General features: G+C 40.0%; 1 protein-coding gene across 8 annotated transcripts in view; it reads left to right on the forward strand.

Moving 5' to 3' along the window:
* pip5k1ba (phosphatidylinositol-4-phosphate 5-kinase, type I, beta a) overlaps positions 1–14,237 on the forward strand; it is a 171,506-nt gene that overhangs the window by 143,548 nt on the left and 13,721 nt on the right. For all 8 annotated transcript variants that reach the window (XM_059974727.1, XM_059974731.1, XM_059974733.1 and 5 more), the window contains one exon: positions 11,872–11,989. In XM_059974727.1, coding sequence (XP_059830710.1) covers positions 11,872–11,989 — 118 coding nt within the window. The remainder of the gene's footprint in view (positions 1–11,871; positions 11,990–14,237) is intronic.

Genomic DNA, 14,237 nt, shown 5'->3' on the forward strand with positions numbered 1-14,237 from the left:
TTTGAATCTTTTGTTCATGTTGTTGTTTAAAATTTTATATTAAATGAGGCTTTTTTTTTACTAATGCCTGTGTTTTAGTGATTTAATAAAGTCCTTGCTATATTTGCTATCAGGATAATATCCTAGCATCAAAATATGTCTAAGTGGGTGCAAAAGGATTTAAGTAAGATTGATGTCAATAGAAACCAGGTTAAAACTCTTCACCAGGCATAGCTGCAACTCACATAAAAGGAATGTGTTGTTAAGAGACCAAAATGTCAACCCCAGGACATTGCAGCAGGAACTCCTTAATGTAGTGTTCAAGGACTATCATCTCCTGCTACATCATCAGTAACCTTTCTTTCATCATAAGGTCAGAGGTGGGGATTTCTGTTGCTCTTCTGTTCATGTCTGCCCAGACAATGAAGCAGTCCAGGTCTGGATGCTGCAAGACCTGGAAAATATTTAGACATGGGATTTGTGCTCCACAAGTGCCAGATAATGATCATATCCAACAGGATACAGTCAAACAACCTCCACTTAACATGCAGGGCTATTATTTTAAGAATCCCAGTCAATGACATTCTGGGAATTGCCATTGACCAGAAACCTAAGTCTGCATAAATACCATGGGTAAAAGAATAGGTCAAGTTATCTGACTCACCTCTCCACTATCCAAACCCTTTCTACCATTTACCAAGAACAAATCAGTGATTTGATTGCCTGGATGAATAAAGAAGCTCCTCACCAACCATTAGAAAATAGCTAACTTGAATAGCACTCCAGCTGTCAGATTAAACATTCATTGCTTCCAATAGGCATGTCATAGCTGCCTACAATGTACACACCAGCAGCACTCTTTTGGCCTCTTACCACCCTGTAAGTCACAACCAGCATGCTTAAGGGAACATCGCCATTAACAAGTTCTCCAAGTCATACAGCACCTTGTTTTGGAAATGCAGTTCCACTGAGTCTAAATCCTGGAGCTCACTGCATTACCTTCACCATATGCAAAGTATTGTCATCTTCTTAAGCACATTACTGGATGGAGAGCAGATGTTGGCCTTGCCAGAGATACTTACAACCTGTGTAGGAATGAACAAAAATCATATTGTTTCTGCATTAGTTTGGACAGTCATGAAGATGGATAATGGCTTGTACAAAGTCAACCCATTAATGGAATTTGGCAGGAAATATTGGCACAGACTTTGTAGCAACACTAGTGCAGAGACTGCAAAACACCACTAGAGAACTGTGTTCACTTCAACCTTGGTATGGAGTTTCAAAATCTTCCATATGACTGCATGGCTTTCCTCTGAGTGTTCCAGCTTCCTCCCACATCACACTGTGCAAACTGGTAGCATAACTGGCTACTATAAAACTGCTCCTGTTATGCAGGGTTGTGGTAGAACCCAGGATAATGGGGGGGATCTACCTCTAAACCAGGGGTTCCCAAACATGGACCCCATGCTTATTGGTGTTTGTCCATGGCATAAGAAAGATAGGGAGCCCCTGCTCTAAGCTTGAGAATAGAGCAATCAAAAGGCCCTTTTCCAGGCTGCTTGACTCTGACTTGTAGCTGTGAGTCCATCAACACTTAAAATTGAATGCATTTGACAGCAAATTCAAAAACTTACATGGGAATAATTGCATGTGGAAATCTAGAAGTTGATGTGCAAAATAGTCTTTTCCTTCTCGGATTTTTTTTTGTACAAAAGAATTGATTACACCTGAACCCAAGGGGGACTAGTATCCTTGCTGGCAGGTTTGCTCGAGCTATTGCGGAAGGTTTAAACCAGGAGATCCCAGCCTTTTAATGCCATTGACTAATACCATTTAAGCAAGGGCTCTGTGGATCCCAAGTTTGGAACCCCTGGTTTAAACTATGTTGGCGGGGGGGATAGAACCAAAGTGATAGGGCTGAGGATGATGCAGTTGGTATACATATCGTCACAGTGTGTACTAAGACTGAGATGAACAGGTGGATCACAGGGCAAAATTGCAGTCAGTGGGATGAGGTAAAGTGTAGCATGGGGCAAATCAAAAGGTGATGAATACAGGACTGAAGGTATTTGAATGCACTTAGTATACGGAGTAAGGCAGATGATCATGTAGTGCAGTTAGAGATTGGCAGATATAACATTGTGGGCATCACTGAGATTTGACTAAAAGAAGATAATAGTTCAGAGCTTAACATCCAAGGATTTGCCTTGCATTGAAAGGTCAGGCAGGTAGGCAGAGGGGGACTGGAAGTATCCTTGTGAGTAAAGTCAAGAAGTTGCAATGGGAGTTATATACAGGCCCCTGAACAATAACCATGATGTGGGATATAAATTTCAATGGGAACTAGAAAAGGCATGTAAAAATGGTAGTGTTACAATAGTCACGGGGATTTTCAATATGCAGATGGTTGGGAAAATCATATTGGTGCTGGATTCCCAAGAGTGGGAATTTGTAGAATTTCTACAAGATGGCTTTTTAGAGCAGCTTGTTGTTGACCCCATTAGAGAACAGGTAATTCTAGGTTGGGTGTTATGTAATGAACCAGATTGATTGGGGAGCGTAAGGTAATGGAATCTTTAGGAGGTAGCGATCATAATATGATAGAATTCACTCTGCAGTTTGAGAGTAAGAAGCTAAGTAAAGGAAATTACAGAGTCAGGAACAGCTGGCCAAAGATGATTGGAAGGAAACACTGGCAGGAATGATGGCAGAACAATGACTGGAGTTTCTGGGGCAATTCAGAAGGCGTAGGATAGATGCATCCCAAAGATGAAGAAGCGTTCCAGAGGGAGGATGAAACAATCATGAGTGGCGAGGGAAGTCAAAGGCAGCATAAAAGCAAAAAGAAGGCGTATATAATAAAGCAAAAATTTGTGGGAAGTTAAGAGGTTTGGAAAGCTTTTAAAAACCAACAGAAGGCAACTAAAAATAACATGAGGAAAGAAAGGATGAAATAGGAAGGTAAGCTTGCCAAAAATATCAGAGGATACCAAAAGTTTTTTCAGATATAGAAAGAGAATAAGGGAGGTGAAAGTGGATGTTGGAGTGCTGGTAATGGGGGAGGGGGAATAAAGAAATGGCAGATGAACTTAATAAGTATTTTGTTTCAGTCTTCACTATGGAAGGCAATAGCAGTATGCCAGAAATTCAAGAGTTTAGGAAACTGAAAGGTCTGAAGGTAGATAGGTCATCTGGACCACATGGACTGCACCCAAGGGTTTTGAAAGGGGTAGCTGAAGAGATTATGGAGGCATTAGTAATAATCTTTCAAGAATCACTAGATTCTGGCAGGGTTCAGGAGGACTGAAAAATTGCATAATGTCACTCCACTCTTTAAGAAAGGAGATTATAAGCCAGTAGGTCAAACTTCAGTGGTTGGGAAGATGTTGGAGTCTATTATTAAGGATGAGGTTTTGGGGTACTTGGAGGCACATAATAAAATAGGCCAGGGTCAGAATGGTTTCCTTAAGAGGAAATCTCGTCTGACAAATCTGTTGAAATTCTTTGAGGAAATAACAGGCCGGATAGTCAAGAGTCATTGGATGGTGTTTACTTGTATGTTCAGAAGGGCTTTGACAAGCTATCACACATGAGGCTGCTTAACAAGGTAAGAGCCCATGGTGTTACAGAAAAGATACTAGCATGGATAGAAGTTTGGCTAATTGGCAGGAGGCAAAGAGTCACTTTTCCTCCTCTTAAGAGTCTTTTGTTTTCTGCTGAGAGCCACCCAACATCAAGACGACAAAAGAAATGATAATTGACTTCAGGAAGATGAGGTCCAGAAAATTGCCCTACTATTCAGTAATGGTGAAGTAGTGGAAAGAGCTCCAGTTTCAAGCGTTTTGGGGATAAATATCACTGAGGGTCTCTCTTGGTCCGTCAACACAACCTTGATAGTATGGAAGTCACAACAGCAGCGTTAATACCTGAGGTGCTTAAGGAGAGCTAATTGGCCCCATAAATTACTGGCCAACTTTTAATCAATATTCAATAGAGAGCATACTGACATACAGAATAACAGAATGGTACTCTAGCTGCAGCAAGACAGGTCACAAAGCGCTTCAATGGGTGATTAGGATGACTCAGCACATCATTGGGACTCAACTACCAGACCTGGAGACAATCCTCAGTGCCTATGTTGTTAAAGACTTATCTCATTCTGGATACTGTCTGTTCCATCTTCTGCCATTTGGTAGAAGATATAGAAATACCTTAGCCAAGACAGTAAAAGTGAAAATCAGTTTCTACCTGAGGGCTGTTGTGCAACTGAATAATGCTACACCCTTGCTTGCCAATGGCCTTTGAGTGGTACGGACTATCAAAGTCATTTGTTCCATGTATATATGGGAATTTCTTTTTTAATTAAGCTGTACCACATGCATTGTACCTATTCGTTTTGCACAGACTGGAGTAGCACTGCAATCTCCTTGTCTTCAGCAATGGCAATGAGGTTCTATTCTATTCTTTTCAAAAGGGGGCCTACTCTGGTTGGCATGTGGACCACTTCTTTTCATGTTATATCTCATTACAACCTGTGGAATATTGAAAGGTCCAGACAGAGTGGATGTGGAGAACATGTTTCCTATAGTAGATGAGTGTAGGACCAGAGGGCACAGCCTCAGAATAGAGGTCATTTAGAACAGAGATGAGAAGGAATTTCTTTTGCTAGAGGGTGCTGAATCTGTGGAATTCATTGCCACAGATGGTTCTGGAGGCCAAGTCATTGAGTATATTGAAAGCAGGGGTTGATAGGTTCTTAGTTAGTCAGGGCATCCAAGATTACAGAGAGCAGGATCAATGGGCCAAGGGTTCAAATTCTGCTCCTATTTCTCATATATTTACACAAAAAAGCCTATTCCATCTGTATCAGTATAATTTTTTAAGTTGAACCATTTATCATAGAGGCCTACATGTATAGTTCTGTCTCGAAGTAAGATGTCATCAAGGGTGTGGAACTGTTCAATGGCTTTAGTGGAAGTAGTGGTAGGAAGAGGAGCAGTCTAACAAGCAGAGCCGTTGAAAGTTGCCGTTTGTTATCCCCTTGAAAGAGCAGGTGCAGTCAGAGGTTCTCATCTGCCATCCACCCCAAACACTGGGAAAAGACAAACTAAGTAGAAAGGCATAGAAACAGAATCTAAAATCTGTTACAAAGTAAAGAGAAATGAAAGAGGCAGGAGGCCAAGTTTTTTTTCAGTCACTGAAACCCAATATGCATTCGTCTATCCTTCAAATACACTCACACTTCAGTTTGCTGATTGTACTACAGAGCTGTTTTTAATACATTGTATTGAAACAACTAATGTAATGACCATCCTTAATAATTGTGTTCCCTCAATGGCCCTGTTAATTGTGTTAAAATAAGTGAGTTAATATGTGTTGCAGTATATCGTAGCATTTGTCTGATTGATTCTAACTCAGCATCCTGGCTTGGAAGTACGTTGGATTCCAGTTAATTGGTCCATTGGTTAATCAAGACAACCACTTATTTGGGACAATGCTTTAAGAATAAAATCCAATTGCAAAAATAGCTGGGATTCACTTTGTTTATTTAGAACATGATGCTGCTTGATTGGGGCAGGAGACAGTTGTCGTATAATTTCTAACTAGCCTCAGTCACATGAACTTGGTGTGGCCATTAGACACTACACGTGCTTAGAGCAAACAGTTTTTAAATAGCGTCAGTTGTGAGTGTGTTTGTGTTCAAAAAGCAGTGATTTTTGTCAGTTGTTGAGAAATGAGCAGTAAGACAATTTAGAACTGTTCACTGGGGTTTCAAGCATTCGGGCTTGATTGGAGATGCCAGGAATGACCGTGAGTGAAAATGAAATGATTTCATTACTTCAAGTTAGGAACTACGAAGTATTTGGAGATATTGACAATAATCTTCAATATTACAATGAAAATGAAGATTTGGAGGATGCAATCATTGAAAGCATTGTATGAAGGCAGTCCCTTATCTGCACTAGGTGCCTGCACTAATTTTGTTCATCGTATCCAGCGATGACAGTGAAACCTGTGCTGGAGAGTACTTAAAATGGGAAAGCATTGTACTGGGACAGTTTCAGTCTCTCAACCTTGGAAGACAGCTCTAATGGTACAAGTAGACACTGCAAACTGGGGTCTTCCTTGGTTGCAGCGGATAATCGACTACTTGTTGCAGAGTCACCTTCTTGGCTGTTGGATTTCACTGTTGATCTCATCTGCCCAGTCCTTTGGAGGTAATTTCACATACTAGGACAGGCATGTCTCTATTTCACCAGGTTATGAGGCTGGCTGGCAGCCCTCACCTGGTTTAGCCCACCTGTTGAAATGGTGTACCAGAAATGGCTGCTGTTACATACAAATAGTTACTTGTAGCTACAGATGTGAGCTGAGTGTATGGAGGGGGTGAAAAGTGAGTGAGCTACCCCAAAATGAACACAACAAGCCCCTTCACCAGAGGTGTGAACCTTCCCTGGGCACCCCATGCAGCATACACTGGATGAATACCTCCATTGATAATTATTAGGAACTAATGCTCAGTTTTATATTAGTGTCCTAATTAGTTCTGAATTTAATTTAAATAAATAATTTGTCACTCAGTCAAATGGTAGTTTACCTTTGTTATACCTTTATAACTATTTCCATGAAACTTCAGCTAATTGAGATAGCCACTTAGTTGGGCTTAAATGTATTGGCCCCAAAGGGGTCCAATTAACCGGAATCTGCGGCATATGGATTTTTCTTCATAATGATTTTGTTAGAATCCTGGAGCTGTCTGTATGACAGCAACATGGGAATACTTTCCCAAGGGATAGTAAATTATGAGTATGACAGCTGGGAAGTAGCACTATTCAAGAAGGTGGCTCATTGGCACCTTTTGAAAGGCATTGAGGATGGAAAATAAGTAATGGCTTTGCTGGTACCCTCAAGTGTGTATGGAGAAAAGAATATTGATTATGATGGGACTCATTCCTATTGGACATAATTGAGGACCAGTTGTAATATTTTGTTCCATTCTCATTTCGTGAGGTATAAAGTTTTCTGGAACCTTAAGATGATGTTTACAGCCCAGCTGCCTGAAGAATTGGTTTCTGAGAATTCAAAATGGTCTTCAGGAATCGGTCTTTCTCATGAACACCAGAATGATTCTTCACTTAATAAAACAGTCATTTTAAATTAACCAACAAGGGACTGTAATTGCTAAAATGGTGTAATATCCTGTTATTAACCTTTGTGCCAAAACTACTGCAGAATGTTTACATCTTTTAAAGTGGTTCATCTAATATTCCTACACCCAACACTAACTTTTTGAGAGATTTATTATCAGGTACATTTTTTAAAAATTTAATCCATATCCATGCACTTTCCCTCTCCTAATTTAGTTTTTGGATTAAAGTAATTCAGTTCCCGTTTTGCGGAGCTCGTTCCCTATCGTTCCGTTCACTCGTGACTTACGATTACACATCAAAGTTGGCATTGGTTTGGTGCTCTGATACCAAACAGAAATTCCTGATGCTCTGTTGCTGAAGGCAGCTGGTGCTATGATACAAAGAATCATCTGTTGGGCTTCTACTTAGAATAATTAAGTGTTGAGTTTGCAGACATGCCCATTCAACTATAAGATAAAGACGACCAGTCTAGAACAACGTCTTCTGTGCCACCTCATATGAAGAGCTATTCACAGTATTTCAGAACAAAAAAGGGCTTCCTGAAATGGGGAAAGTGATGTGGTTTTAGACTTGTGTGGGGTTTGAATTATTATGCAGATTGAAAGAAGAATTATGTATTGTGTTACCCATACAAGAGTAGAAGGAAGCATTCATTAAAATAGAAAAAAAAGTTGCCAGTCAGGTATGGTTATCTTAAAGCTTATGGACTCAGTGGTGAAGGGAATGCAGCAGCCGCTCGTGACACACCTTCTAAAACATAATCTTGTATCCAACATAGCCAATAATTGAAATGTGTGGAGCCAGAAATTTCTTTTTTTTAAATTAAATAACCTATCTAGTATACCCAAAGTCCATATATAATGATCAGAAATTCTCAGTTGACATTGTTGTGGCAAGATCAAAAGAGATCCGTAAGTCATTTCAGTCCCAGTAATTTGTTGGTTAGGATTATTTAGTTTGAAAGATTTGTTATTGATAAGCCACTGAAGTTTAAATTTTAAGGTATTTTTACACTGTTACATACACTATTAAATTCTACATACCCTACATACACTGTTAAATTCTAACAGAGAACATATGTTAAGGAATATATACTTTGATGGCAGTTCACTAATTGAGTTGCTTAATAGGCCTTTTAATGAACCTTCCTGGTGCACCTCATTCAGACACATCTGTAACTGTAGAAAACATTGGAAGTGCTCAAGATCAGGTCACATTTGTGCAAAGAGAAAAAGATTTTTAAGGTTGAAGATTCTCCAACAGTACTAGGAAAGTCAGGGAAAAGAATAAATTTGTTCTTAAGTTGCAAGAGAGTGAGGAATGAATGACAAGGACAAAGGGAATATCTCTAGTAGGGTGACCAAAGTTCCCTAACCTCAATCCTTGTCCTCATCTTGACATCTGTTTGGAGCTTAAATTCATCAGGGCTGATTCTGGATTTGGGCTGTGCTGTTTACAGAGATGCCAGGTTGTTAGATTAACTGGAGAGAGAAAACAGACAAAGGAATGTGTAAAATGTGTGAAATGTAGGTCAGAGCTATTACTGACACTTGGAGGAGGAAAAGAAAAATACTGGAGTTACAGACAAAATGCTGGAGGGGCTAAGCAGATCAGAAAGTGTCTATGGAGCTGATGTTTCAGGACAAAGCCCTTCATCAGGAAATAGCTAGCTAGCAGGTCTGGCAGAGTCGGTGAAGAGAGAAAAACTGAGTTACTACTATAATTGAATAACCTTTATGCAGGGCTGGCTAATTCTGATAAAAGCAAAAAGAAGAAGTCATGTGAAATTGTTCAATTTGGTGTTAAATGACAAAGGTCTTAAAGAAACAGGAAGGAAGACGAGATGTCGTTCTTCCAGCTTAAGCTTCTGGTTTAATATAATGCTGGTGAAACACAGCAACATCTTACTGACAGCAAACAGAACTATGAACTACTTTATTGAACACACTTTTTCTGTGAAACGATCAGTGCAATCAATAACCTGTAACTTCCCTTCGGTGTTGGACATTTGAACTGCCTGTACAAATGACCTGGCATTTTTGCGGTGGGAACAGAAGCCTTGAAGGTGCAGGGCAGTTGTGGCATGGTGTGTGTACAGGCCGGAAATGAGGTGGTGGGGCTGAGACCAAGCAGCAAGGAACGCGCCAGTGTTTGGCCGTTGCGGGAGTGGGCCCAAAGCCAATCTGAAGTGGCAGATCAGAGGCAAGGCAGAGTTGAGGTGGCAGGACCTGGGCCTGGAGTTGTGAGCGAAGAATAAGGCCGTATTTGACCAGTTTAAGCACTGGATCAGATTGGAAAGGTCAGGATGTCAGCCCCATGGTGAGGGACAGACCAGTGTTCTGCTCGCTGCTCGGAGGTTTATTCATTTCTGTGCTGACCTGAAGCTCTGGCTTGCAACTAACATGGTTGTGAACTCACTCACTTTTGTGAACTTTAGTTCTGAATGTTATTTGCTTGCTTCTGATTACTTGCACAATGTGCTTTTGTTTGCACATTGACAGTCTTTATTAATAGGTTCTTTTGAGTTTCTTTGTTTTAGTGACTACCTGTAAGGAGACTAATCTCAAGGTTATATATGGCATACATACTTTGTACTTTGAACTTTATGGTAGTCCTCACTGGAACAATGCAGGATGCTCCACGCAGGCAGGTCAGAAACTGGATAGGGTGGCGGGCAACTGGAAGTTCACCTATGCAGAGCACCTCAGCCAGTCCATAGGTGTCTTCCTGAGTTCTAGTTTACTGTCACTTTAAATCTCTCTCCTATCCGACGTTAGACTCCTGCAGTTTGTGTAGCTCAACACAAGCTTAAGGGAAAATACCTAGTCTTCCAACTGGATACATTGGAGCCTTCAGGACACAGTATTGAATTGAACAATTTTCTCTAAATGGCTTTTTCTGATTGATTAGTTCTGGTGCAAGGTTATCCATCTGTCACATTAAGTGAGTTTTTCGCTTTCCACAGACACTGCCTGATGTATTTGACGTTTTCACCATTCTTTTGGTTTTAGCAATGACCTGCATTTGACAGCTTGAACATGGCCCTCTTTCTACCTGACTTCATTAATCTGTCAACCAGAAAGCTCCGTAAACAATGTAGACCCTGCAACCACCCTCTTAGAGATATTTCCTTTCTCCTATCCCTCCCTCTCCTAGTCTCCTAGTCTACAACAAGCTTTCCCAGTTCTGGGAAAAAGTCTTTGACCTGAAACATTAACTTTTTTTTCCCATAGCTTGCATAGGGTCAGTGCTCCAGGTCAAAGACCCTTGGCTAACTTTTCTTTTCCTTCATGCAGCCTGACGTGCTATATGTTTCCAGTATTTTTATTTTATGTTTCTAGCATCTGCAGCCTTCAATCTTCAATATCTGAAACTAAGTTCATACATTCCAGGTATTAGCCCAATTTAGCTGTGTCTGGTATTGTAGTACACAGTCGCTTGTCCATCTTGATTTAATGCTTTTGAATTCTTAGATTGTTCTAATCACTGTAGTAATTTTCAATGCAGGAGGAACTGACTTTAGCAACCATGTCCATAAGTAATAACGTTATTGAGATCAACCTTGGTTCCATCCTTTGTAGGTTTTTACATGTTGTATGTTAATCTGGAAAATAATTTTAAAACAGTATGATTTTTTTTTACCTTCAGTACCCTATCAAGAGTGAAGTAGCCATTTGAGAAGTATTTTTTGTTCTTAGACACATCCAGTTCCGTAGGTGAATTCTTTTACATTTTCTTGTAATCACCCAACCTTCAAATCCATGTTCCATTTCAAAAGTTAAAGGAATAATTCCTTCCTACTCACTCCCACTTTATTTCACACACCTCAGCTAAATCCCCCTGCTCTGCCTTGTCTGTTCCAAAGAAAGCAATCTTAGCCTTTTCTAACCACTGCAGGGAGAAAATATTTAACCTCCTTAAAATGATGTCGGGTTAAATTAAACTTCCATCTTCCTCTGAAAAATCTTTGGAAGATGTTCAAAGACTTTGCAATTTCAGATACATTGTTTATTTCCACCTACCTACAAGCCCACATTGATGTTCACGCTATCCAAGGCTATTAAGCTGTGTAGCAACCTTGTTTGTAATATCGGATGCCAAACTTGCAGTCTCTCAAAGGGCAAACACGAGGAATTCTGCAGATGCTGGAAATTCAAACAACACACACAAAATGCTGGTGGAACAGTGATACAGAGCTGGTGAAGGGAAAGGATCATGGGACAGGAGGCCTTGGGAGAAAGAAAGGGGGAGGGGGGAAGCACCAGAGGGAGATGGAGAACAGGCAAACAACTAAATATGTCAGGGATATGGGGTAAGAAGGGGAGGAGGGGCATTAACGGAAGTTAGAGGTCAATGTTCATGCCATCAGGAGGCTACCCAGCCGGTATATAAGTCGGTTGGAGCCTTTCTTTCTCCCGAGGCCTCCCGTCCCATGATCCTTTCCCTTCTCCAGCTCTGTATCACTTTTGCCAATCACCTTTCCAGCTCTTAGCTTCATCCCTCCCCCTCCGGTCTTCTCCTATCATTTCGCATTTCCCCCTCCCCCCACTACTTTCAAATCTCTTGCTATCTTTCCTTTCGGTTAGTCCTGACGAAGGGTCTCAGTCCGAAACATCGACAGTGCTTCTCCTTATAGGTGCTGCCTGGCCTGCTGTGTTCCATCAGCATTTTGTGTGTGTTGTTTTAGTCTCTCAAAGGTCTTGACAAACCTCTATTTTTAATTTTAATGTAATTTCAGAGAAGGAAATCCAACTAGCTCCACTGTGACTTTGGAAGACAGTGCAATCTGCTTAACATTGGAGAAAAGTACACTTGAAATAGAAAATGATGACGATTCCGAATTTGACATTCGTTTGGTAAGTGCAAATGCATGGGAATAGACCGTTCCATAAGAGGACGTTTTTATTTTCTTTATTGTAGCACGTACGTTATTATAAGTGCAAGATTGAATCACAAATACCACATAGCCGCAATATCAATTATTAATGATTTTTCTTTTGTAGTTTAATACTGATAAATGTCTTGTTTATGCCTCCATTTCAATGAGTTTATCATGTGGTCAGATGACATTCAGGAATAAAATATCAATTTGGGTAAATGGCTTAAGGATAGATTTGAAGTTATTTTCTTTATTTTTATGGCTTTCTTAATTATGAAATGTGAACTGAAAGATTAATGGTTCAATTTGAGAAGTATTTTTTGTTCAGAGTGTTTTATTTCACTGACAATTTACCCATTTTGGATTTGTTCCAATGTGGGCACTTAGCAACACTTTCTGCTTCAATGCTTCCTGACCCAATTTACCAAGCAGGTGGTAAATTAGAATAAATGCTTTGAAAATACTGGAACACTAATGAATTGTTTGGCTTAATTAGACTCCTGTGAGCAAGTAGATTAAACAAGTTATATGTACAGTGACAAAATTATTATTAGGACCAGTGAGAGGTAAAAGAAAATTACTTACGATTAAGCACAATTCTAAGTTTTCAAACTTCTACAAACTATTCCTGAGTAAAAATAAAATTAGTTTATAATCAAAGTTGATTTTGAAGTTGTACAATTATCAGATTTCTGTTTTGAAGGCTCCTTAATTTAAAATGATTTCTAGTGTGCATTGCCATGTAAATGACAAGCAGCAACATAATTATAGCATGAAATATTGAGCATGCTGCACAAAATTACTACAAAGACTAGGCTGATAAAAGCTGCTTGTATTGCTACAAGAAAAGCGTGAAGAACATAAAGTCTAAGAACGGGAATGGACTATTCAGCCCTTCAAACATACTCCACCATTCAATGGTGATCTATCCAATTTCCTGACATACCTATCTCCCTGGTTTCCTTTAATATCATCTCTGTTTTGAACACAAAGCTTCTACAGCCCTCCTGAAGTAAAGAATTCTGAAGATTTATTACCCTTAAAGTGAAGAAATCTTTCCTCACCTTAAGGCTGCAGCTCCTAAGTCCACACTCCTTGGGCCAGGAAACTGTCCTTCTCGTATTTGCCCCAACGAGCCCCTAAGAATTTTATGTGAATGATTTAAATATGCAGTTTACCATCTCCTTTCTGCCTGTGAATTCTATAGTGTTCTCTTTGTTCGGAATGAATGGACAGGAGATGCTAAGGACGTTTTTAGTAACAGTACTTTGAGGTTCATCAAGACACACAGACAGGAAGGAAGCTTCTCTTAGTGGTTTACTATCCAGATAGCGAAAGGAGAACCAACTGAAAGAGTCCGTCGTTCTAATGTGGTGGGGGGGGGGGGGGAAGAACGAGCAGGGTACAGTGTGAACAGTCATCCCTCTGTAAAGTTGCACCATTGATATTGTCCCTATGGAGTCTCTTAATGCATGGCAAAAGCAGAGTGGCTTACATTCAATATTTTCAGTTTTGTTGTTTCCTAAAAAGGAAAACAACTTAAGTACTCACTAACCCTTTTCTTTTACACATGACAAATCTCTGCCATTGAGAGGATGAACAGTCAAAATATGTACATTGTTGCCTATTGCTTCCTTTGAAGTTTCAGGGGAAACAAACACATTAATGAGCTGGATCGCAGTCAACACAAACTGAACCTTGTGGCCACCCTTACACGCGCCCCATAGTCTCACCTCCTTTGCACAGCCAGTACCTGCTCAAGTAGCTAACTGGTGTGTAGTGGCATCTGCAGTGGACTTTGAGGCGAGTGACCCAGTGCTCGAGTCTGGACGGCTCCTTTCACGCTTTGCGTCCATGCTACGTTGAGTGTCAAGCTAGCAACTCGGCTCAATAAAAAAACAAAAGTAAAGAAGCGGCAAGGTTGCCACCCTTGCGTTACAAGCACAACAATATCTGCTCAAGTGGCTGCTTCAATTGTGGCGGCAAGATCCCACTGACAAAATGCCTTGACAATTTGCAATGTCAAAGGACGTTTCATAATTACAAAATTCCCTTTGTTTACCAAAGATATTCACTTTCAGTGAAAGAAAAACATTTTAAACAAGAATATTTTAAATTATTAATTTTAAAAGTCACCATTGATGTTTTAAACAGTCATTTAGCATTTTAAAAAAGGTTGTAAATTCCTTTCAAACGAATGGAATTAAATTGATGCTTCAGGCACA

This window comes from Hypanus sabinus, chromosome 7 (assembly GCF_030144855.1).
Source record: "Hypanus sabinus isolate sHypSab1 chromosome 7, sHypSab1.hap1, whole genome shotgun sequence".
NCBI lineage: Eukaryota > Metazoa > Chordata > Chondrichthyes > Myliobatiformes > Dasyatidae > Hypanus > Hypanus sabinus.